This window comes from Heterobasidion irregulare (genome assembly GCF_000320585.1).
Source record: "Heterobasidion irregulare TC 32-1 unplaced genomic scaffold scaffold_05, whole genome shotgun sequence".
NCBI classification, from domain to species: domain Eukaryota; kingdom Fungi; phylum Basidiomycota; class Agaricomycetes; order Russulales; family Bondarzewiaceae; genus Heterobasidion; species Heterobasidion irregulare.
The window spans coordinates 117,568-141,633 of record NW_009258201.1 but is presented as its reverse complement, the minus strand read 5'-3'; the positions used below and the strand labels follow the sequence as shown (position 1 = coordinate 141,633).

The window sequence follows — 24,066 nt, the reverse complement described above, 5'->3', positions numbered from 1 at the left end:
CTAGGTCTTTATAGCCTCTTGTGACAGCTGCCAAGCTGTCAACAAAGTGGCTGGGGGCATCAATGCACATTTCTCTCTTTCTATATCCCTTATAAAAGCAGCTGGAAAGTCAGCAAAAGAGCTACAAGATAATGGTATAGGCATATATGAAGGAGAGGTAATGTGCTAAAATAGTATAGAATGTGCCACATCTTTACCTTCTCACTGATAGAGCAGTAGTACTTACTATTTCCTACTAATAATTAAAGACTTCTTAGTATAGAATTAGTGCTAATATCATGAAATTAGAAACCAATCCAATGCTCACAATATGTTGCTCCCAATTAGGAAATTAGACACTTTTAGATACTATTAACACTTTTAGATACTTTTAGACACTATTAGATATAATCCAGAGCTAATACAAGGGGGTGTTTTTCCAGATGAGGTTGGTGGCTCACTTATTAACTTGGCCAACTGAAAACCTATCTCTGATTGGACTTAGTAATATGCTTATAGTAAATCACACCTAAAATGTCACCAATCATGCAATAATCACAACAAGCATATTATAAACTATTGTACAATCATTATCATATAAATACCTCATACAAACACTAAAAAGTGTCCAAAAAAATTATCCTCTACCCTTAGACAAAGGGATCTGTTCTAGAACCTCCTTATCCTTTTGACTGATAGCTATCATCTTACTCCACTTAGTAACAGCATATGGTATATTGCACCTGAAATGTTACCAATGATGCAATTATTATAACAAGCACATCACAAAATATTGTGTGATCATTCTTATACAAATACCTTGCATGAACACTAAAGAGCGTCCAACAAAATTATTCTCTGTCTCTAGACAAGGAGATATATTCTTGTGCCTCCTCTATTAACAAATTGTCTCTGACTCAACTTAGTAATGTGCATGCAGCAAATCACATCTGAAATGTCACCAATCACATAATTATCATGACAAGCATATCATGAACTATTGCATAATTGTCCTCATATAACTACCTTGCATAAACACTGAAAAGTGCCCAACAAAATTATCCTATATTCCTAAACAAGGAGATCTGTTCTGGAACCTCCTCACCCTCTTAACTAACCTTTGTCACCTTACTTTACTTAGTAATAGTATATAGTAAATCATGTCTAAAACATTGCTAATCATGCAATTATTGTGACAAGCACATCATGATCTATTGCACAACCATCCTTAAATAAATATAGCCCCCTTTCTTGTACTAGTCCATGTAGTAACCTGGGTGGCACTGCTGCCCTCTTCCTTGTACTAGTCTATGTAGTGACCCAGGCAGCACTGCTGCCCTTTTCTTATGCTAGTCCATATAGAGCTTATAACATGCCTTCACAACAAAAACCCTCACCTATGGCCTCTTATAACCTAACCAGGCACATATTGGAACTTAGCCCTGCCAATACATAGCTAACATAACAAGCCTATCTAGCTATGGACAGGCTCACCATATCAGCCACATATTGGCATGGATGGCTTCTTTACCTCTTAATGGCCTCTTTAGCCCTGCCATACCCCTATCCTACCCTGAACTTCCTAGCTTTTCAGAATAGAATGCACGTATGCTTATGGGCTCGAGGGCAGGATTGATGGTCGAAGAGTTGAGGGGACAAGGGAATCAAGAGGACACAGGTCGAGGGAGGGCTGGTGGAAAGGATACAAACAGGAGGTACATACCTTCTGTATGTGGGCACAGAGTGCACATGCGACAGGAGTAGGGGTGCGTAGAGGGATGGCAATGGTGGAGGAGGGCGGGTATAGGTGCAAACGGGGAGGAGGAAATCGTCAGTTGAAGCGGGGTTGGGAACAACCTTCGCCAACAGTTAGAAAAAGAACAGGAAACATGAGTACACATTTGACATAGCGGGTGCAGCAGAGGCATGAGCGAGCTGGATGTGCCCGAGGACATAAGCGGCACCTACAGTTCTCGGGAGACGTAGAACCTTTGTAACCTATACCCACCCGTAACCTCCCGCTCCGGCTCATCTCGGGCTCAGGGTACACTAGCGCAAAGCTCGCGTTGCCCCAGGAGGACCCGCATAAGCCGTGCGAGCTAGGTGACGTTGAGGACGGCGGGATCGAACGGAAACGGCAGCTGGGCAAGCTCCTATGTGTGGCCGAGCTTGTACAGTGTAGGCACGAAGTTGAAGTAGGCGGCGCGTTCGAGGCAGCGGTAGGCCTCGCCCTCATTGGCATCACCCATGGGGATCAAGAGCATGAACAGGTGCGGGGGCCATACACGGATGCGGGGTGGGGGATACCGATAATCGCTGCGGTTGCGGCACGCTGGAGGAGGAGAATGGCAAGGAGACCGATGGCCCATGCGTCGGTCATGCCCATGTGCTGCGGAGGAAAGGAGGGTCAAGGATGGACGAAGCGGCAGAGACAAGTACGCACATAGAGGAAGTTCTCATCACCATACTTGAGTCCGCACTCGAAGCAGTCGTTGACGCGGGGGGCATCGTCGAAGGTCTCGTAGCCGTAGCCTGCGCGGAATGTGCGCTCGCAGTCGTGGGAGGCGGAGCGGGGAGGAAACTGGGGGAGGACCCGGACGCGGCGAGGTTGACGCGGCGGCAGTTGGCCTCTGTGACGTAGAGAAGGCGCGGGGTGTGCGGGAGCTGGGGATTGGCAAGCTAGATGATGAGCTGGATGGCGACGTGTGCGGGGTGGACGAGGCGCTGATCGGCGATGTTGACGGGACCCGGGAGCGGGGGCTCTGAGGCAATGGAGAGAGAGCGCAACGAGGTGTCGAGGCGATCGACGAGGGAGAGGGTATCGTGGGCTCATGTGAGCTCGGAGGCGGCTGGACAGCAGAGGTCTGGATTGTGGGGAGAGCAGCGGCAGGCGAGGCGACGGCAGGGAGGGACGCGGTTAACGAGAGCAGGCTGCCGTTCTGGGAGCTTTGGGCCTAGGTGAGGGGATGTGGAGCGGGACTGATAGCGAGGGCGCTCATGGAGGAGGCGAGAGGGTTGCAACCGGTCATCGGACGTGCGGGCGGGAGGTAGGATGGATGGAAGGGCTGTGGATGGAGGTTGTGTCTGAAAGCCAGAGGACTTGCGCAAGGAGGTGTTCTAGAGCGATCAGGAGTCAGCGGAGTTGGATAGAGGGGAAAGAAGGAAAGCTGATGAGGCTGCATGTCTGGGGAAGGGACGTGCGGAAGGGATGTGCATGCGCAGGGTCGAGGAACGGGGCGCTGAGGAACGGGGCGCTGAGGAACGGGACGCTGAGGAACAGGTGGGCGGGAAGGATGAGGGCGAGAGGCACGCACCTTTGTACCGCTCGGCATCCTCATCGAGCGTGCGCCCGTCGTCGTCGTCCGCGCCCATCCCTCTTCCCAGCTTGTCTCTCTGCCGCCGCCGCCGCCGCCGTCACCGTTCCTCTTCCATTTTCTCAGCCACGAGCCGATGAGGTTCAATCGAGCACGGGACGGTCGACGAACGAGAGTTCGAGCGTGCGCGAGGGTCGAGAGGTCACATCAGCAAGAGGACGAGGTGAAGTGACGATCTGAGGATGCGGGGTCGAGCGCGTATGCGGTGTCCGCGATGATGCAGGACGAGGGAGGAGTGAGCGGAGGGGTGGACTAGAAGTCGGGCGTGTGTGCATGAGCTGGAGGAGTTGCGCGTAAGCAAGTGTGGGTCGCAGGCAAGGGCGAGTGCGCGAGCTTGTCAGAAGTCTGCACGATAATCCTCAGCGTATGAACAGAAGACGCTGTGTATGTATTTATGTACCTGCACGATAATCCTAGGATGATACGTTAGGATACAATAAGGCTACCAGAGCGCGCAGGATACTCACCTCAGCGTATGAACAGAAGACGCTGAGGTGTCACGGTAACGGTATGGTCACATAAGTAACGAAATCCGGAAAATACCGTATCGTAAGTACAGTGCTGATGGGCTAACTTCTAACATTCCCCCTTAGCCCGGCAGTAGGCCTAGATTAGTGGAGAATGAGGCGTGCTTTCCTTTTGCTAAACCCTTCGTCAAAACGTCCGCCACGTTCTCGTCCGTCCGCACATATTCCAGACGGATTTCCCCCATCTCGACCCTCTCTCAGATGATGTGGTACTTGATGTCAATGTGCTTCGTTCGAGCGTGGTAGACATGGTCCTTCGACATGGCTATACTAGCCTGGTTGTCGCAGCGGATAAGGGTGGGGGAAGACTGGGGAAATCCGAGTTCCGAGAGCAGTGAGCGAAGCCAAAGTGCCTCTTTTGTGGCGTGCGAGATGGCAATGTATTCTGCCTCGGCGGTCGCGTAAGCGACGGTAGGTTGTTTCTTCGAGCTCCAAGAAATCGCTGCTCCGGCAAGGAAGAAAGCGTATCCGGAGATCGAGCGGCGGTTATCTCGGCTCTCTGCGAAATCGGCGTCCGTGTAGCCAACGGGGATCCAGTCGTTCTCGTCTCCCCCATATGTCAGAGCTAAGTCCAACGTCCCCTTCACGTACCGCAGGACACGTTTTGCGGCATGCCAGTGTTCCATTCCGGGGTTTGACATGTACTGTGCCAGAGTGTTGACCGTGTAGGCAAGGTCGGGGCGCGTAGCGAGCGCCGCATACATCAACGCCCCCACCAGGGCGGCGTACGGATATTTCTGCATCTCTTCCCATTCCGCGGAGTAGAGCCGGGGTGACTGCTCGTTTGACAAGTGGGTGCTAGGGTCCATGGGCGTCGAGACGGGCTTGCAGTCCATCATCACAAAACACTCCAGGACGTTACGGAGGTAGTGCGTCTGCGAGAGCGAGATGATGCCCTTGTCTCGGTTCCGGAAGACTGTCATACCGAGCAGTGTGCGCGGTTCCCCCAGTTCCGTGGTCTCGAATGGGAGCCCGCAGAAGTCTTCCTTGAGTTCCGTCATCGCCCTCTTTGTGCTCGCAGCCAGGATCATGTCGTCGACGTGAATGACGATGATGGTACGGCCTTTGTTTGAAACCCGGAGGTAGACGCAGGAGTCTGAGCGGCAGCGGGTGAATCCGAGCTTCAGGAGCTCGGCGTTAAGCATCCTGTTCCAGATTCGACCAGATTGCTTTAGGCCGTAGAGAGATTTGAGCAAGCGGAGCAGCCAGTCCTCTTTCCCGAGGACCTGGAAACCTTCGGGTTGCCTCATGAATATCTCTTCATCGAGTTTCCCGTTAAGGTAGGCGGATTTGACATCAATCTGCTCGAGGAGCCAGTTCTCCTTGGCAGCAAGTGAGAAAACAAGTCGAAACGACTCGAAACGAGCGACTGGGGAGTGAGTATCGTGGAAATCGACGCCGGGGCGTTGCGTGAAACCCTGGGCGACGAGTCGGGCTTTGAAGCGCCCGTCTTGTTTGGCCTTGTAGGTCCACTTCGAGCCAATCGGCTTGCGGCCTTTCGCCGGCTCGACGAGTTCCCACGTCTTGTTCTTCAACAAGGCGTCGTACTCCTCCTCCATCGCCCTCTGCCAGTCGTCGCGCTCTGCGCTTCGGATGGCTTCCTGGTAGCTGCGGGGCTCCTCACCCGCCGTCAACAGCGCTGCCTCGACGGCCGCTGTGAACAACGAGCGCTCGACAGCTGCCTCGTCTTCCTCTGCCTCTGCCTCCTCCCTCTCGTCGCGCGCTGCCTCGTCTCGTTTCTTTTCCCGGTCCTTCCGTCGCTCCCTCGCCTCTCTATTCGTGTCTTTGCGAGCTCGCTTGGTCGCCTCCTGCAGGTCTGCGGCTTTCCTCAATGACGAGGGCTCTCGTGCCCTTTCACTCCTTCTCAGAGTGAACTGGGCGGGTGCCGTTGTTTGTGTGCTCGTTCTGAGCTCAGGCGGCTCGGGCGGCGCTTGCTGGGCGGCTCCTGGGCGCGTTTTCAGCGTTCCTGGTGCCCCCTCTGAAGGTGGGTGGTCGGGAGGATGGACGGGTGGTGGTGGTTGTTGGGCTGATGGCGACTTCGTTTTAGGGTTGTCAGGGCTCGCTTTGGGAGGTGGGGGAGTGTCCGTGGGCGGCTCCTGGGCAACATGGAAGTCGTTCTCCCCCCTCTCGGCCACGGGCAGCTTCCGCGGCGCCAGCGGCAAGTCGTCCTCCAAGAAGACGACGTCGCGCGACTTCACGATCCTGTGGGTCCGCGGCTCGTAGCAACGGTAGGCTGCGTCACTGTAGTACCCTATCAGCACGCACTCGGTTGACTTGACGTCCCACTTGCGGCGCTTTTCGTCAGGTATCTTCACGAGCGCCTTGCAGCCAAATGCGCGAAGGTGTTTGACGTTCGGTTTCCGGCCGGTCCATACCTCGTGGGGCGTCTTGCCCTCGAGTGCGACGGTCAGGCCGAGGTTTTTTAAATAGGTCGATGTTGACACCACCTCCGGCCACAGGAATCGTGGAAGGCCGGTTTCGTGCATCATTGCGCGGCCGCGTTCCACGATCGTTTTGTTCAGGCGTTCCGCGACGCCGTTCTGCGACGGGGTGTATGGTGCCGTCATCTCCAAGGCGATGCCCGCTGCTTTCAACCAGTCAAGAGCCTCTTTGTTGAGGTACTCCGTGCCGTTGTCGCACCGGATGCGTTTCCACGGCTGGCCGGTCTGCTTCTCCGCCATGGCCTTAAACTGCTTCATGCGGTCGAGCACCTCGCTCTTCTGCCGCATGTGGTATTCGGTGGAGAAACGGGCCTTGTCGTCGGTAAAGGTGACAAAGTACCGCTCGCCCCCGATCCCGTTCTTGTCCATTGGGCCACATACGTCCGTGTGGACCAATTCCAGTAAGTTGTTTGCCCGGTGGTCTGCCTGCTTCGGGAAAGGCTTACGGTGTTGCTTTCCGTAGACGCAGTCCTCACACGTCGGCGCCTTTTCATTTGATGTGAGCTTGATCCCGTCGACGAGACCCTTCGAAATGACAAGGTCCACGTTCCCTTGCCCTAGGTGGCCGTAACGCCGGTGCCATAAGGCTCGCGTTAGTGAGGTGGCGGCGAAAGCGGTCTCGGGGGTGATGGGTGGTGGTGTAGGAGGCTGATCGTTTGTCGTTGGGCGGCCGATCGTATCCAGGTAATAGAGACTTCCGACGAGAGACCCGGATCCGATTCGTTTGTGATCCTTGTTCAGCAGGACGACTTTGCCCCCTCCGAAAACAGCTGATCCCCCGGCGCGGTCGAGCTTGCTCACGCTAAGTAGATTCTCTGTCGCGTCGGGCGTGTGCAGCACATTACGCAGCCGCACCGAGTCTACCCGCTTGCTGGCTTGCCCAGTCGAAATGGTGACGGAGCCTGTGCCGGCAGCGCGCATTGTGTGGCCCTTCTTGGCCGTTTCAATCGTGCGCTCGCCTGGCGAGTATTCGGCGAACATCTCCTCCCGCTTTGCAACATGGGATGATGATCCCGAGTCAACGACCCAGGTGTTTGGCTTGGCGTTCGTCGTGAGGGCTTGTTCGGGCGGCAAAGAGAAGTTAAAGAGCGACGCTTCGCGCTCGCTTGCTAGATTTGACTGGTCTTTGTTTACAGGTCTTCCCCTACTGCTGCCTGTGGGGCAGTCGCGTGCGTAATGCCCTAGCTGGTGGCAGTTGTAGCACTCGACTTGTCTCCCGCTGCTGCCGCCTTTACTTTTGCCTCGGCCCCCGCCGCGATGCTTTCCGTATCCTTTTCCCCTGTCTCTCCCTCTTCCACGTACGTTATCGCCCATCCGCAGGGCGACGTTGCCGCTGTTTGCTTCGGTGCCATCGCGGACTCGGCGGCGTTGGTCTTCCAGCATGATACGAGCGATCAATTGCTCGGACGTGACCTTGGACGTGTCGGTGATGGAACTGATGAGGGAGTCGTAATCGGAGGTAAGGGAGGTGATAATCCGGTGAACGAGGATTTTGTCCTCGAGTGGGGAGCCGACGGCGACGGCTTCGTTGTAGAGGTCCTGTAGTAGGTCCAGGTGGAGCTTCACGTCCTGGCCGGGGGACATACGGACTGAGTAGAACTGTGATTCGACCAGTGACTGATTGAGGGAATTCTGCTCGGCGAAGAGCGTGCGGAGAATCTCCCACATCAAGTGCGCCGACTTTGCCTTCATGATTGAAATTACCAGTGCATCCTCGACGTAGAGAGCGATCTGCGCCCTCGCCTTCGCATCTCTCTCCTTCCACGATGGTAAGGCTGGGTCGTCGGTAGATGGCGTCGTGACGGTATCGCCACCAACGACGTTCCAAATTCCGCGTGCCTCTAGTACTCTCTCCATCTTAAAAGCCCAAAGACCGTAACTCTTTCGGTCCTTCAACTTTGGCTCGATGGGGATGACTGAGTTCGTAGTTGTGGCCATCTTGGATCAGCTTCGATGTGGGAAGATCTTGTAAGATCAGTGAGCGTGCTTCTGGGGATTCATTAGGCAAATGCAGGGCCCATAACCTGTCAGAAGTCTGCACGATAATCCTCAGCGTATGAACAGAAGACGCTGTGTATGTATTTATGTACCTGCACGATAATCCTAGGATGATACGTTAGGATACAATAAGGCTACCAGAGCGCGCAGGATACTCACCTCAGCGTATGAACAGAAGACGCTGAGGTGTCACGGTAACGGTACGGTCACATAAGTAACGAAATCCGGAAAATACCGTATCGTAAGTACAGTGCTGATGGGCTAACTTCTAACAGAGCTCAAGAACTCCAGTGGGTCGAGGGCACTCGGCGGCGGGCAAGGGGCAGAAGGAAAGGGTGAGAGAGGGAAGTACGGACCTCGGTAACGCTCGGCCTCCTTCCTCCTTCCTAGCTCACTCTTCGCCGTCAGCGGCTCCTCGGCCTCCTCTCGACGTGCTGTGATATTCGCGACGCTCTGTGCGCGGGCGCGGAGCGCAAGTGCAGCGGAAGCGGGGGGTTGGAGGTTCGGCGACGGTGTAGGGACAGTCACCAGTGGCGCTAGACGAGGGATGGAGAACGAGGGGATCTTCCGTGGTGTCGAGGAGACGTGCGTGCGCGCATAGGCTTGGCGGCGGGAGCATACACGTCAACGGCCAAGGCGGTCGGGCACTGGGTGGGCAGTGGGCGTGGACTCGAGGGAACGAGGGGACGCGCGCATGCGGATTTGGGTCCCAGGCGAGGGCGGGGGCGTGCGCGCAGAGTGCGTCAAGCCCGGTGTGCGGGCGCGAGGGCGGAATCGACGCTCGGGAGGTCGAGCGAGTGGGCGGGCGGGCGTGGTGTCGGTTTTCAACAATGTGAGTGTCTACGGAAAATTTGCAAGCTAAATCAAAAAAATACAGTAGATAGAAAGTCAAGGCAGCAGATAACAGGGCTTTTGAAGATGCAAGCTTTCTCAGGGCCTCGGCGGAGGCCTGTCGTCCGCTTGCATCACTGAGAGTGCAAAAGAAAGAGAGCGCGAAGGAAACGGGTATCGAGAAGTAAAAGGAACAAAAGGTAACTCACAATGAAAGGTTCGAAGTGCTGGTTTTGCGACCGATCGTCCCGTAGGAAGAAGAGGATGTGGACGATGGCCTGTCGGAAAGTCTCAGGCTTGCAGGCTAGCAGGGGATGTCGACGTTGGCACAGACAGGGCATGGGCGAGGGGTCGTAGAATCAGAAGGGTAGGGCAGACAGGTCAAATACGAGAAGTACGTCTGTGGACTGGAGTGAGAGACAACAACATACCTCTATCCCTCGTCGATGGCCTCGTCCTCGAGTCCGTGCCCGCGGAGACCATGGATGGTCATGGGTGTGGGTGTGGGTGTGAGATGTCCATTGACGAGGACGAGAAGGTGCAGGCGGAAAGAGAACGAGCAGTCGTGGTGTTGAGGGCGGAAGAGGTCCTTCCACTTGATCGCCGGTGATGTGGGACCGCGGAAAACATCGCATGTTATGAGAGAAAGACTATGCGTACAGAACGGGTACATGCACTGAAAGCACCGAAAGCATCGAAAGCACTCGAACCAAAACAGACGCGGAACAGAGATCGGAAACAAACCAATAGAGTCTATCTTGCCCCATGGGATAGGCCAGCATGGCTGCCCTGCGCCGCCAGCTGCTGTCGGAGGAAGGCAATCTCATCCTCTAACCTCCTCCTCGCCGCTGCGTCCTCCCTCGCCCTCGCGTCGGCCTGTGCCCTCGCCGCTGCCTCCTCCCTCGCCGCCTGTATCCTCGCCACTGCCTCCCTCGCCCTCGCGTCGGCCTGTACCCTCGCCGCTGCCTCCTCCCTCGCCCTTGCTTCCGCTGCCTGTAACCTCACAGTATTCGGATTAGTCCTCGCCTTTTCCACAATTTTCGTGAAATGGTAATCGTAACGTGGCAGAATGTACTCCAGCGGTGGGTCTTTGGGCTGGATGGTGAAAATTGTGAGGAAGCGCCCGGCACGGAGAGGGCCACGGAGTGGATGATCAACTGATCTGCCACCGAAGCGGGCGCAGAAGACGTCGTAGATGACGGCCGCATACCAGTAACATTGTCGAGAGACAATGTTGTAAATAGGCGAGTGCTCATGCACCGCAACCAGCAGGGCGGCAAGGTTATAATCCGTCACGCGTGAGGTGAACGTGAGCTCGCGGCAGACCTGGTACGGGCCGCCTATTTTTTTGTCGATGCTGTTGATAGACGCACCATTTTTCGGGACGTAGATGTAGTCGAGCGCGGGCGCCCCCATAGGGGGTATCGAGGAGGATTCGATGTTGGCGTAGGTAGAAGAGGTCATGGACGAGTCGACCGAGGTGTAGGACGATTTGTGGGACAAGGCGGGCTCAGACTTGACATTCATTTGGCCAGTCTGAGCGGAAAGGTCGACGACCCCTGGGCGGATCATCTCATGGGGGATCTGGCCGGTCTCGATTGTACGCTCAACGATGACGGGAACGATGCGGGTGGCACTGGCTGAAATGGGGTAGATAAACTCGATGATAAGGAATTCGTGCCAGACACCGCGCTCCCGCTTACAGTGCTTAATTTTGGCGATGTACGGGCGGTCGTAGGGAATGGTATCTGCAGAGACAAGCTGCGCCCAGTTGAGCACATGACGCTTGATACCTTGTGGGCAATCAGGGAAGTAGGCAGGGTCGTTGGGGAAAGAGTTGTTTGAACGCCAGAGGAAGCGGAAGTGGAATGCGCTGTAGAAGAGGTTGTACAGAGAATATGATAAGTGCATGGTTGTAGAGGGCAAAGAACGGCTGAACATGATGCGAGGACTATGGGCAAGGCCGTGGGACCGGCAAGGACACACATACATACAGACGATTGCGGCATCCTCTGTCCCGCTAGTACACACTTCCTCCGCGTGGCCTCCGGCATCCTGCCCAACGCCCGCAGACGGAGCGCCGACGAGTCATGGACAGGACAGGAACTGGGCGTCAGTTGGGCTGCTTCGAAAGACATGGTCCGTGTTCTGATCGAGGTGAGTGCTCCGCACGCCCCCCAACCACCGTTTATGCCTTCTACCTGGCCGATAACTCCTCCGCCATGGAGGACGACGAGCGTGTGAGAAGCAAAGGTGGCAAAGACAGCGCAAAACTTGCGTCGACCAAGTGACGTCACGTAACTCCCCTCATGCAGGGCACTCTCACTGATAATTTCCACCTCTTGCAGCCTCACAAGTTCCCCCGCTCCGTCGGTTTCTCGTTATCTCTAGCGGTACGATAAGAAGTGCCGTACAATGACTGCGCTTTCTGTACAGCTTGATCGTGTCTCTAGCCAACGACGGGCGCTCATCAATGGTTGATATCTTCCTCTCAACGCCCTACGACCAGTCGCTCCTCAGTGACCGAGAGGACATTCCACATCGAGTGAGATAGTTAACTCATAAACTAACTAGCTTGGAGGCTACAGGACTATGGACGACGAGCCCGACGACGATGGACGCAGTTTCCGCGCACAGGTATGCACAGCCTTTTACCGATAGCTGACTTTCGATTCACTTTAGATGCCATAGGTAATGCTACAGATGCTCTTTGCAGTAATGCAAAATCAGCAGCGCCGCGAGGAGGAGGAGCTGCGTACAATGGGAGCAGACGTTATCGAGAGATCTGACAATGAGAGAGGTAAGTCGGTAGCTCACAGGAAGGGAGTCATGTGGCCGCCAGAGCATAACGCACTGTTTACAGCGGATCAGATCACGCCGAGTGACCGCAGCGGACAAGACAAGGACATCGAAACGGCACCCCCAGTGAGTATGTTTTGAACACACTGCCTATTCTTTTGACAACCTCACGATGCACAGAACCGACCCATCGGTCCTTGCGACGCTGTCATCCAACTCAAACAGAAGCTCGTATCGAATTTGGAGAGCACGGATATATTTTCATGGGTGTCCAGCCATCGCGACGATGCTTTGACGGACTTGAGAGCGCACAGCGAATGTCATAGAGAGATCTGGCGCACATTGGAAGTGCTGGAAGAGCAAAGCGACCAAGACAGCGGCCTTGGCAAGTCGATGTCAGCTGTCGCGAAGAACAGACAAGAAATATTCACAGCGCTCACGCGCGAGATCTTCTACTGTTCACCAGCCCTCTCACTCAACCACCGCCTCGCCGCGGCGAAGCTTTTGGGCTTCCTTTGCGCCTCTCCTCCTTCACTCAGCGTCTTGGAGGAGAAGGTCTCCGTCTATCGTGATGTTCTTCACACACGACATTACGTTCGCGAGGGAGAAGACCTTGCCGGCCTCCTTCGTGCCCTCGAGGCCCTGTGTCAGTGTTCGGACCTGTGGTATCTCACGTTGGCATTGGAGGAGCGTGCATCGTTGATGCGACAGGCGCTCGTGCTTTCCCATGCCGACAAACACCTTATCACCTCCCTTGCGAGTGTTCTGTTGATGATGTATGACCGCAGCTCGCGGCCGGAGCACCTCCAAGAGGCAAAGCAGCTCGCAGAGGAAATAAGGCAGCGCGAGGCAGGGTTGGACTGTGCGGTGCTGAGCACGATGGAGACACATCTGAACGAGACAGGCTCCTTCTTGCCCGACATCGACACGTGGCTGAAACTACATTGCAGGATGACCACCCTTGCCCCAACCACGCACGTAAACTGCCCCGAACGACTGATGACGCTCGAAACCGCGATGAGGGAGCGGGGTTCATCTGCGAGGGACCGGATCAAGGTGGTCAAGGAGGCTGAGAGGCTGACGGGCTTAGGTATCGGAGTGAGTAGCCGATTGAAGGTCTTGAACGAGCTCGTGCGCCAATATAGAATGATCGAGACGGAGGATGCTGCACGAGAGGCGTCACGGCTCACTGAAGCCGCACAAGGCCTCATCAGGGGCTCCTGGCATACCGTGCGGAAGCTTACCGAGCTCACGCGTAAAAAACTACCACACCCGTTCGACGACCCTCATGATAAGTCCCGCACCTCCAGTCTCTACTCCGCAGCTCTCGCCTTCGATGCCACCGCCCAGCCGATGCGGCACGTCCTCCCTCAACTTCTCTGGGTAAACCCATTCCGTGTCGAGCATCGTACGCTCAGCAACCCCGCCGATAAGATGGAAGACTACGCGCGCGCGTTCAGGCGCTCGGCGCTCGCGCTTGGAGACATCGCTACAATGGAGCATGGAAGCCAGGAGAGGGCCCGCGCGTGCGTTGCACATGCATTGGCGCTAGTCGCGACGAACAGGCTAGATGTATTGGACCAAGCGGTCGGGCTTTGTTGGGAGGCGCTCCGCGGGTTCGGCTATGGACCTGGACTATCTGCGCCTGTCTCTGAATCGCTGAGAAGGGCGCTTTCAGCGTTCAGTCACGCCTCGTACATGCGCTACACGCACTTTGGCGCTTTGTTGGACCTCGAACAGTCGGTGAGCGCGCTCAAGATATGTCTCGCAGGCTTCACGGGTCCCGAGCGATTCGCCTTTTACAATTCGCTGAGCATGTCGCTGGAGGCCCGCTTCCGGCGTCTGGGACAACAAGAAGATATACTGCTAGCCATCGAGGCCTGCCGCGCGTTCCTGGCAGAGAGCGGAATCCATGATCCGATGATCCAGATGATCGTCTTTTGGCGGTTCTCCAAGGCGCTCGTCGCATATCATGATGCTACCGGGGACGGCGAGGTGCTGGACAAGGCGGCGGGCGTCGGTCGTGACGCTCTGAGGCTCTGTGGTGCGGACCATCCGTTGCTGGCTGTGATCCTGGCATTGCAGGGCACGATTCTCCGACAGCGCTTCGTCGTACATGGGAACGAGGAGGATTTGAAGGCCGCTTGGACACTTGCATGTGCTGCTGTGGCGACCCACGAGGCCTTCAAAGGCGAAGATCAGAACATGATGGACTCCGTGGCAGCCAAAGGGATGTGCGCCTTGGTGATGTGGGAGGACGGGGGCAAGCTGGAGGACCTGAATGCGGCAATTGCGCTCTTTAGAGGCGTGGCGGAAGAACGGCGTGAGACGCACCCGGACAGAGCGGAGGCGCTCTTCAGACTTGGAGATGCGTTGAAGAGACGGTACCAGCTTCAGGAGGCCGAGGGGGATCTCGTCGAAGCCATCTGCCTTTGTCGAGACGCGTTGGGAGCAGAGACGGACACACGGCACCCACGGTACCCCTTCTGGGCCGCGGGTCTTGCTGCGTGTCTGCTAGAGGTCTCGAAAAAAGAAGCCAACGCGGACGCGCTCGACGAGGCGGCGGTATGGGCCGAGCTCGCGGTTTCGCTGGTCCCGGAGATGCACCCGGGGTTGGCGGGCGTGATGGTCACCTGGGGCGATGTCGTATACGCGAGGTACGAATCGCGAGGAGACGTGAGTGACCTGGATGAGTGCCTGCGCATGTACGCTCAGGCGGCAACCTCGACGACTGCTCCGAGCGGTCACTGTCTGCGGCACACTAGGACGTGGGAGGCCGTCGCCACGAAATACCATCGCGCCTCTGATGTTGGTGCCGTGTTCGACGCGCGCCTGCAGCAACAGCTTCGCACGGTGAACTTGGGGCGGTCCGTGCAGGCGCGACACGACATTCTCGCGAAGAGCCCAATCGAAAGCTCGCGCGCGGCCGCACACGCGATCAAAGAGGGAAAGCTAGAGCATGCTATAGAGCTGCTGGAGCATGGCCGGTCCGTCGTTTGGCAGCAGACGTTACGCCTTCGGCCGTCCATGGACAAGTTGCACCAGGTCTCGCCTGCCCTCGCGGGCCGACTGTCTGCGACCATCGATGAACTCGAAGGCATCATGCGGGTACAATCTGTGACATACACGTTTGCCACGATCGACAGCATCAGGGATCCTGACCGCACGGAGCGGCACCACCGCGAGCTCGCGGAGAGATACGAGGGCTTGCTCGCTGAAGTGAGAAAGCTGGATGGGTTCGGCGATTTTATGCGACTGACAAGGTTTGCGGACCTGGAGGGGATCGCGCGCGATGGCCCCGTCGTGGTCGTGAACCTGTGCGAAGACCGCTGTGATGCGCTCGTGTTGACTGTCGCTCATGGCATCCGCCACGTCCCTCTGCCCGACGCCGACTTTCGACGGCTCGAATCTGCGCAGGAAGAGTTGGCGTTCGCTGCAGAGTCTCTCGAGGATGATCCTACAAGGGACACCATGCGTGCGATGGACTCTGTACTTCTCAAGACCTTGCGCCTTCTCTGGAAGACGATCGCCAAGCCCGTGATTGAGGAGCTACACAAGCTCGGCGCCATGGCGGAGCGTCTGTTCTGGTGCATGGCTGGGGCGGCAGACATGCCCATACACGCGGCGGGACCCTATGAAGGCGGGTGCTTGAATTTGCCCGACATCGTCGTGTCATCATACACGCCTACTCTCGCAGCCCTGCTCCGTGCAAGGAACTCCATAGAAGCTGATTCTGCGCGAATACTGGCCGTGGCGCAGAGCGAAACGGCCGGGTTTTGTGATCTGCCTTGCGCGAAGACGGAGATCGAGGTTCTTCGAGAGTTCGCGTCTCTGCCTGTGACCGCGCTCGTCGACAGCGCGGCCTCGGCAGCCGCTGTGCTAGGTCACCTCCAGACGCACAGCTGGGTGCACCTCTGCTGCCACGGGACCGTCGACGCTCGACAGCCGTTGCTGAGCACGTTTCACCTGGGTCACGTCGGGCAACTGAACATCGAGGCCCTGATGCAGGCTCGGCTGCCGCAGGCGGACTTTGCGTATCTGAGCGCGTGCCACACGGCGGTGGGATCTGTCGCGCGGAACGAGTCGATGAGCCTGGCGGCTGCGCTGCAGGTGACGGGGTTCCGGTCGATCGTGGCGACGATGTATTCTATCGGGGACGAGGACGGGCCGGTTGTGGCGAGGGAGGTGTACAAGTACCTGTTTCGAGACGACGCTCGGCCTGCGCGGTCGTCTGACGCGGCCGTTGGGGTGCATCGGGCGGCGCGTGCGCTGCAGCAGTCGGGGGCGCAGATGTTCCGCTGGGTAAGCGATTCGCGAGGTCGGGTGGAATGTGGCTGACTGTTGAGCGCAGGTTCCGTTCATTCATATTGGGGTGTAGCGTCGCTCGTTGATGTATGTATTGTGCTGGAATGAAACATTTCGCGACGCCAGGGCAGTTTGACTGGAGCCATGAAAGATGACATGAACCCTGGAAGCGCGTCGAGGCGAGGCGAGTACGCGTGAAATAAGCGTGGCAAGCAACAGGAATGCCTACAGACGATGCATGGCCGTCGACGACGGTGTCTTGTCGATCTCAGACAGACGTGGATATATTTGATTCCGGTTGAGCTGGAGCGGTGCTGTGCATAGACACTACCGCGCCTGGATGTACGAGTACGAAGGGGCGTGGGAAGGCTGGAGGGAGCGTGGCTGCCGCGTGTGGCCGATTACGGCGCCGCGAGTGGCCGTCGCCTTTCCTCCCTCGTCCTACAGTACTCGATCGTCGCTTCCGTCGCTTCCCGCTTCCTGTCGCCCGCCTGCTTTCCCTCCTTCCCGGTGCACCATGTCGGACTCGGCCTCCGCGACCAGTCCTGCCGCGTCTTCAGGTGCCTCCTCTTCGTTTTCTCTCTCTTTCTCTACTTTCTCTTCTTCTTCTTTCTCTTCTGCCCGAGCATCGTCCTCTGGTCCTCCGCTTTCCTCGTCCGTCTTCTCCTCGTCCGTCTCGCTGACGACCCGTTCCGTTCCAGCTTCATCTGCCCCGGCATCCTCATCCATCGTCTCCACTTCCGCCCCTCCATCCTCCACCCCCGACAGCAGCACATCCGCTGCTCCCGTCTCCACATCCACACCGCCCTCGTCTTCAGACATACAGACAGCCTCCTCCTCCTCCTCTGTCCCTGCCACATCCACTACCCCTGCCACCACCCCCGCTTCTGCCACCTCCCTCTCTCAATCTGGATCATCTTCCATCGCCGCCGCTTCCTCCTCTGCCGCAGCCTCTTCTTCCGCCGCCGCCGCCTCTTCTGCAGCACTCTCTTCTGCGCCCCCAGTAACGACCATAGCGTCCTCGACCTTCATGTACGTCTGCCCCGTCCACTTTTCTTCCTTCATCTTCTCTGAGTTTTTTTTTTTTTCAGCGGAACAAATGCCCAAGGTCAAACCGTCACCACCGTCATCGCGACCACCGAGACGATCGCTGCCACCGCCGCCGCCGGCTCCCACTCCTCATCGTCCTCATCCAATACGGGCGCCATCGCGGGCGGTGTCGTCGGCGGCGTCGTCGGCCTCGCCCTCCTCGTGCTCCTCGCCTGGTTCTGGCGCCGCAAGTCCCGCAAGGACGACTTTGACGGAAACTTTGACCCCGACCGCGTCGTCCGTCACTCTGGCCACGGCCCCATCGACCTCGCAGACGCCCCCGAGGTCACCCCATACGCGTACAACCCCGCACAGCCCCAGACCGCCTTGGGCGGTCCAGCCGCCGCCGAAAACGGCACAGCGATGAGGCAGCACCAAGACGGCAAATCCTCGCTGCTCACGGCTGGCATCGCCGGTGCCGGGGCCGGCGCGGCATACGGCCGGAGTCCCCCGCACTCGGCCTCGCACTACGCCCCGCCGTCCAACAGCGACCCCAGCGAGTACCCGCGCTCGGACGCGTCCTCGCACTACCCGCCCACCAGCCCCGCAGGCAGCGCCTTCCCGTACGGCGACTACCGCCATCCGTCCCCCGGCCCCTCGCTCCCCACGACGCACTCCTCGACCGGCAACACCTCCAGCGCGCCCGCTCCCGGCGCGTGGCAGAATCCGCGGAGCGCAAAGGAGCGCGAGGCGCTGGGCGAGCGCTTCGGCCAGATGGCGCCGGGGGGGCCGGGCGGGTTCGTGCTGGCGAACCACGGCGAGGAGGGCGCGGGCGCGGGCGCGTCCGGCTCGGGCGTCGTGCAGCATCGAGACGGCGGGCGCGCGCCTGAGGACGTCCCGAACGAGATTCCGCCTTCGTACGACTCGATCCCGGCGGGCGCCCGCTGAGCACTGAGCACCGAGCGCGTTTCGGCCTAGACGGACGCTGTCGCGGCACCCCCTTTTCCTCTCCTGCTATACTACGCGCCTCACGATTATTATGTTCTGCCTGTATTTCTGACGCTCTCTTTGCTTGCCGTCCCCGCACGACCGGCGCTCACATTACGATAGCCGGGTATCTATCTATACTATCTCGTCACCTTGGACGCCACGAGGGAAGAATACAGGATGTGTACACTAAAGCAAGAGCGCGGTCTATTATATCGCCTGTCCGAAACTGGCCTCGTGTCCGTGTGCGATCGTGCCGCCGCCCGAGCTCCGATCCCTCGGGGAGCGCTGCAGCCATGTTTTCGTGGGCGTCGGCGGGCGCCCGGCCCAAGTCCTGTTGGGCGCCGGCGTCGGCGGCTGCGTCGGCGGCGCGTCGTCGTCCGTGTGGGCGTCGGGGTTGGTGAGGGTGAGCGGGCTCGGCGTGTGCGCGCCAAAGGGCAGCAGCTCGACCTGGGAGCTCAGGCTCTCGCCGCGGTCGTGGCCGCGGTCCGAGCCGGCGGCGTAGCGCAGCGAGAGCGAGTCGACGCTGGCGTGGGCGGCTGCGCCGCCGCGGAGGCGCGGGGGCGTGGGCGGGCCCATCACGCGGTCGACGATGGAGCCGAGGTCGTCTGCGCCGGCGGCGGAGGCGGCGAGCGGGTCGCGGAGGCGGCTGCCGGGGGCGGGCGGGGGCCAGACGGACTCTTGGAAGATGGAGCCGGAGTCGGAGGCGCGCGCGCGGAGGAGGCGCGGGGGGAGCTCGTACTGCTGTGCGTGGGCGGGGTGCGCGGCGAACGGGTCGCGGTCGTCGTGGTCGCGGTACGGGGCGCGCGCGGCGGCGGCGGGATCGCCCATGTCTTCGCCGGCGAGGAAGACGGCGCGCGGGGGCGGCTTGTGGCGGTGGAGGAGGGAAGCGTACTCGCGGTTTTTGATGCGGCGGCGGAGGGCCCAGAGGACGGCGAGGGCGAGGATGAAGAGAGCGAGGCCGCCGAGCGCGGCGCCGGCGATGACGGCGGTGCGGGAGGACGTGGTGTGCTGCGAGGCGGTGGACGAGACGATGGTGGTGGGGATCTGGGAGAACAAACGGGGATCAAGAGGTTCAATTTGGGGGCCGGCGAGGCGGTGCACTTACGGTCGTGGGCGTCCCGTTGATGTTGGTGGTTATGAGAGAGGTAAAGGTGGTAAAGGGACCATTGCTGGTCGTGCTGGTGGAGGTGGTTGTGGATTCCGAGGTGGATTCCGAGGTGGAGGTGGGTGTGTCTGTGGAAGAAGTGGGTTCGGGCGTGCTCGTGCTCGTGCTCGTGCTCGTGCTCGTGACAAAAGAACTGGTGGGAGGGTCCGAGGTCGTGGTCGGGGTGGCCGTGGAGGTGGAGGAGGACGAGGGGGGCGAGGACGAGGTGGGGGTATCTGTGGTGGAGGGCGGGGTGGTGGTATCTGACGCGCTGGAACTAGAACTAGAGGCACGTTAGCACGGCGGCGTTTCTCGTCGGAGGAGGAGAGGAGAACACGCACGACGACAAAGTCTGAGAGGACGAGTCTGAGCTGCTGCCCGACGTGACCACGGACGAGCGCTGGGACGTCGACTGGGACGCGCTCGCGCTCACGCTGGAGGAGACAGTGACGGGCGTGCTCGCGGTGGCCGACGAGCTAGCCAAGCCCGAGGACGACGCAGAGCCAGACGGTGTCGGATCTGGCGAGTCTGACTGCCTCGGGGGCAGGATGCGGAGGCGGGGTTCTGGATAGGTGTGTAGCTTGTAGAGTTCCATGAACGACGCATCGGAGGAGAGTGAGCGGCTGGGAGAGAGAGGCTGTGGCGGCACGGCGCAGGCGCCTCGCACGTGACCTGGGTGCATTACTTACGCGTCTGTGGGCCGCGCACTCTCGCTGACTCTCCCTCCCCCTCTCCCATCCACACCATGTTTCCCCTCCTTGGAAACGAGAAGCGGCGCAGAATAAATCTCGGCGGCGTAAACTCCGCGTCGTCCCACGCCGCCATCATTAACCAGGCAAAGGCCCTGCGATCCGAGCGCCAGAACTCCCGCAAACGCCTCGAGAGCGTGATTCGAATACAGGCCTGGTTCAGAGGCGTACACCAGTCAAGGACAGTGCGCCAGCAGCTCAGGTCCCTCTTTGACCAGGACGTGCTCAGCATCACCGGCCTGCGCTGCCTGGTCCTCATCGGCAGAGACCAGGCCGTCCTCGGCCAGTGGTCCGCTGCCATTTTGAATGGCGGTCAAGGTGCGACCCCCCGATGCCTCCACTGACGTCTTCGCTTAAATCAGATTCAGAGGCCTTCTTTAAGAACGCAACCTCGTCCGATCAACATAGCTGGCTGGTCCTCACCCGTCAAGCCGCTCTCCTCCTTCTCCGGTCCGTCGCCGACGACCCACAGTACGTCTTCCGTCTCGGCGCCTGCGCGCAGTATTCTCAGCTCCGCCCAGATCTCCCTATGCAGTCGATCACCTCCGCGTGCTCGACATCCTTCTCTCCTCCACCTCTCTCTCTAATCTTCTAGGGACACTCGGATCCAGCCTGAACGCAAAGATATTAGAATACCTCCTCCATCACGATCTGTACCCACTCCTGTCCAGAGCGATCTCCACAATCGTGCGCCCGAGATTTCACTTCCTGCCCATACGATGCGCTAAAAGCTCATCCCACAGCCTGTTGAATCGAAGAAAGCTCCGTCTCTTGTACTCCTCGTTCCCCTCACAACACATCCACTGTACACTTTCAAGGCCTTGTCCGATCTGTACTCGCGATCGTTCGCCCAGCTCCTGGAGCACATCCTGTCCATCCCTCTCCTCCCTAATCGTCTTCCCTTGACCGCACTCACTACCTTTTCCGCACGTCTCCCCATCTCCTCGATCCACGTCGTCTCTCCCGCCCAGCTCGTCGCGTCTCTCTCCTCCGTAGATAGCAGAATTCACCTCCTCGCTAACCTCAGTGCCTTTGTCCCCCCTCGTTATTCCAAACAGCCTGGGCTCCCCACCCCCGCTCTTACCGCCTACATCCGCATCCTTATCGCCATCGTGAATTCAGTGCCTGTGGGCTCGCTTGACCAGTCTCCTCCCAGCGCCGCATCCACAATCGGCAAGCACGCATTTGATGCAGGGTCTGATTCTGAAGACGAGGGCCCGCGCGTCGTCTCCGTCTCGTCTTTTGCACCGCCTCCTGAGCCACTTCCCGTGGTGGACTCTCGCACGCTCAAGCGGCTGCAGACCGTCCCGGCCATGTCCCATCTGAATGCCATCCTGGTCGCCACGCAACACCAACCGTCGACGCGCCCGCTGATTTATGAGTTCCTCCTGGCCGTATGCGCAGCGTGGCCGTCGCGATCCACCGAGATTCTCAGCGCGGTCGTCACCTCCACGAATGGCGGCATGGTGAGAGAGCTTTACAAGACGTACGTTCGAGGCTCGCCTTTGGGACGCGACGAGACTACTGCGACCCTCATGGGTACGTCATGGTCTGTATTTTTCATATCGTCCCTGCTCACGCTCCCTCCAGATCCCGTCCATGCGCCGTCATGGCCTCCCTTGGTGTTCCTCGTCGATCTGTACACTCAGTCTCTTGTGACCATGGGCGACGACGAATTCTTTTCGTCCGCCGCCGCCGCGCCGCAGTCTGCGCGCAACCCCCTCTCGCTCGACGAGCTCTCCTCGTTCTCACGGCAGTTGTTGAACATCGCGTTTACGCTCTACTGGCGCGAGGATCAAACGAACGTGCAGCAGGGCTCGGTGCCCGGGGTTCACCTTAGATGGGAGGGCCTGAGAGAGAAGGTGACAAAGTGCCTTCAGGCCATCCATGCCAGAGAGTGAGTGCTGTGCTCGTCGATGCTCGCATGGGGCCTCATTCCTGTGGGTCTAGCTCTCGCAAGTCGTTCACGCCGCCCGACCATTGGCTGATCAGCTCGCAGATCGACTTGTCCTCGTTCATTGAAGCCGCAGTGTAGGCAGCGCCCATTCCTCTCGACTCGACGTCTTTGCTGATCATCTGCGACAGATTCGAGGACCAGCAGCTTTCGCAGCCTGTGGGCGCCCGGCCGCTCAGTAAGCGACAAGTTGCCTACCTTTCTCCGCGCCTCGGGATCCTCAACAACATCCCCTTTGCGATTCCCTTTGACGTTCGCGTCGCCATCTTCCGTCAATTCATCGACAACGACGAGAGGAACCTGGGGCACGGTCCAGACACGTTCCTTTACGCGACCGAGGCGACCGTGCGCAGGGGCCACATCGCCGAGGACGGCTTTGACAAGCTGGGCGAGGCGAACCTCAAAGGCCGGATCAAAATCACCTTTATCGACCAGTTCGGCGAGGTCGAGTGAGTGTGGATCGCCCGTTCGTCGAGTGCACTCTGACCTTGCGCCGCACAGGGCCGGGATCGACGGCGGCGGCGTGTTCAAGGAGTTCCTCACGGATCTGTGCAAGGAGGTGTTTCACAGCGACCGCGGGCTGTGGCTCACCAACAAGCAGAACGAGTTGTATCCGAATCCGCACTCGTATGCGACTGAGCGTACGCCGTCTAGACACTCGCTTCGATCGTCGTAGGCTCATCGGCCTCCTCTAGCTCACAGCCTGAACTGGTACCGCTTCATCGGCCGCATCCTCGGCAAGGCGCTCTACGAGGGCATCCTGGTCGACGTCGCGTTTGCAGGCTTTTTCCTAGCAAAGGTGGGCTCAGCTGCGCTATGATCGCGTGACGGGAGGTTAACCGGGGCGTGCAGTGGTTGGGCAGGCAGAGCTTCCTCGACGATCTCGCTTCGCTGGATCCAGAGCTCTATCAGGGTCTCATGTTCCTGAAGCATTATCAAGGCAATCCAGAGGACCTCTCGTTGAATTTCGCCGTCACCGAGGAGGGTGCGTGTGCGTCATCCTGATGTCGAGCTGATGTTGATGCCGCTTCCGTTGTCAGAGTTCGGTGTCGCCAAAACAATTGACTTATGCCCCAACGGGAGCAACACGCCCGTCACTCGCGAGAACAAGCTGGAGTACATCTACCGCATGTCGCATTATCGCCTCACGGCACAAATCAAGCGTCAGAGCGAGGCGTTTTTCGAAGGGCTGTCGGACGTGATCGACCCCAAATGGCTTCGGTGAGTCGTCGCGCGCGCGTCTCGGGTGACCGGGGCTGAGGCCAAGACGATGCAGGATGTTCAATCAGCAGGAGCTTCAGGTCCTGCTTGGCGGTGTGAACGCACCCGTCGACCTCGACGACCTGAGGGCGAACACGCACTATGGCGGCGTGTACGGTGACGACAACCCGACGATAGTCGCCTTTTGGAACGTGAGTGGTGTCCCTTTTTTGCGCGCAGTTCCGGTCAAGAGGTAGCCCTTGTCATATAGGTGGTCAAGTCGTTCGATCAAGAACAGCGCCGCGCGCTGCTTCGGTTCGTCACGAGCGTGGGGCGTCCGCCGCTGCTGTAAGTTGCCCTTCTGCGCATCTGCGCCTGGACGTTTTCTAACGATCGGTGTGTAGAGGGTTCAAGGAGCTCTATCCCAACTTTTCCATCAGGGACGCGGGCATGGACCAGGCGCGTCTGCCCACGTCCAGCACCTGCGTGAATCTTTTAAAGGTAGGCGGGTTTTCCGGTGTTAGTCGCGCGGGGACTGAACGCTGATCGCGGTCGACAGCTGCCAGTCTACCGAAGCGAGGCGGTCTTGCGCGACAAGCTGCTGAAAGCCGTGTACTCGGGTGCCGGATTTGACCTCTCGTGAACGCACTGTAGCACTATATTTGGCGGCGTTGGTGTCGATGTAGAGTACAAACGTTGGTAGTATAAAGGGGTGCAGAGATGCGAAATAAATAAATACAGCTCGA

General features: G+C 58.5%; 10 protein-coding genes across 10 annotated transcripts; 2 read left to right on the top strand and 8 right to left on the bottom strand.

Annotated features, from left to right (window-relative positions):
- Positions 1-1,643: 1,643 nt before the first annotated feature.
- Positions 1,644-1,934, bottom strand: HETIRDRAFT_317250 (uncharacterized protein; the record flags this gene model as incomplete). The annotated part of the gene is made up of 1 exon (XM_009547677.1): positions 1,644-1,934. The coding sequence occupies one exon, from the start codon at positions 1,932-1,934 to the stop codon at positions 1,644-1,646; it is 291 nt and encodes a 96-aa protein (XP_009545972.1).
- A 198-nt stretch (positions 1,935-2,132) lies between these two features.
- Positions 2,133-2,348, bottom strand: HETIRDRAFT_124951 (uncharacterized protein; the record flags this gene model as incomplete). The annotated part of the gene is made up of 1 exon (XM_009547676.1): positions 2,133-2,348. One exon carries the CDS (start codon positions 2,346-2,348, stop codon positions 2,133-2,135), a length of 216 nt encoding a protein of 71 aa, XP_009545971.1.
- A 585-nt stretch (positions 2,349-2,933) lies between these two features.
- On the bottom strand, positions 2,934-3,317 carry HETIRDRAFT_417458 (uncharacterized protein; the record flags this gene model as incomplete). The annotated part of the gene is made up of 3 exons (XM_009547675.1): positions 2,934-3,155; positions 3,177-3,248; positions 3,294-3,317. 3 exons carry the CDS (start codon positions 3,315-3,317, stop codon positions 2,934-2,936), a joined length of 318 nt encoding a protein of 105 aa, XP_009545970.1.
- A 119-nt stretch (positions 3,318-3,436) lies between these two features.
- On the bottom strand, positions 3,437-3,628 carry HETIRDRAFT_318319 (uncharacterized protein; the record flags this gene model as incomplete). Its single annotated transcript, XM_009547674.1, has 1 exon — positions 3,437-3,628. The coding sequence occupies one exon, from the start codon at positions 3,626-3,628 to the stop codon at positions 3,437-3,439; it is 192 nt and encodes a 63-aa protein (XP_009545969.1).
- Positions 3,629-7,683: 4,055 nt separating this feature from the next.
- Positions 7,684-8,259, bottom strand: HETIRDRAFT_232534 (uncharacterized protein; the record flags this gene model as incomplete). Its single annotated transcript, XM_009547673.1, has 1 exon — positions 7,684-8,259. A coding segment is annotated over one exon (576 nt), but the record flags the coding sequence as incomplete, so codon positions are not given.
- A 321-nt stretch (positions 8,260-8,580) lies between these two features.
- On the bottom strand, positions 8,581-9,633 carry HETIRDRAFT_451127 (uncharacterized protein; the record flags this gene model as incomplete). The annotated part of the gene is made up of 4 exons (XM_009547672.1): positions 8,581-8,921; positions 9,000-9,159; positions 9,360-9,454; positions 9,582-9,633. The coding sequence occupies 4 exons, from the start codon at positions 9,631-9,633 to the stop codon at positions 8,581-8,583; spliced, it is 648 nt and encodes a 215-aa protein (XP_009545967.1).
- Positions 9,634-9,765: 132 nt separating this feature from the next.
- Positions 9,766-10,994, bottom strand: HETIRDRAFT_409298 (uncharacterized protein; the record flags this gene model as incomplete). The annotated part of the gene is made up of 4 exons (XM_009547671.1): positions 9,766-9,897; positions 9,937-9,991; positions 10,013-10,054; positions 10,085-10,994. Coding segments are annotated over 3 exons (1,002 nt in total), but the record flags the coding sequence as incomplete, so codon positions are not given.
- Positions 10,995-11,372: 378 nt separating this feature from the next.
- On the top strand, positions 11,373-18,231 carry HETIRDRAFT_104677 (uncharacterized protein; the record flags this gene model as incomplete). Its single annotated transcript, XM_009547670.1, has 11 exons — positions 11,373-11,437; positions 11,499-11,519; positions 11,587-11,695; positions 11,725-11,787; positions 11,842-11,950; positions 12,014-12,075; positions 12,130-16,251; positions 16,301-16,321; positions 16,381-16,442; positions 16,579-17,286; positions 17,346-18,231. 11 exons carry the CDS (start codon positions 11,373-11,375, stop codon positions 18,229-18,231), a joined length of 6,228 nt encoding a protein of 2,075 aa, XP_009545965.1.
- Positions 18,232-18,480: 249 nt separating this feature from the next.
- Positions 18,481-20,099, bottom strand: HETIRDRAFT_458811 (uncharacterized protein; the record flags this gene model as incomplete). Its single annotated transcript, XM_009547669.1, has 3 exons — positions 18,481-19,317; positions 19,379-19,694; positions 19,759-20,099. 3 exons carry the CDS (start codon positions 20,097-20,099, stop codon positions 18,481-18,483), a joined length of 1,494 nt encoding a protein of 497 aa, XP_009545964.1.
- A 63-nt stretch (positions 20,100-20,162) lies between these two features.
- HETIRDRAFT_319029 (uncharacterized protein) lies at positions 20,163-23,672 on the top strand (the record flags this gene model as incomplete). Its single annotated transcript, XM_009547668.1, has 13 exons — positions 20,163-20,484; positions 20,535-20,637; positions 20,688-20,853; positions 20,910-21,705; positions 21,757-22,063; positions 22,117-22,197; positions 22,252-22,569; positions 22,622-22,761; positions 22,816-22,919; positions 22,973-23,105; positions 23,161-23,341; positions 23,397-23,532; positions 23,592-23,672. 13 exons carry the CDS (start codon positions 20,163-20,165, stop codon positions 23,670-23,672), a joined length of 2,868 nt encoding a protein of 955 aa, XP_009545963.1.
- Between the last annotated feature and the right edge of the window lie 394 nt (positions 23,673-24,066).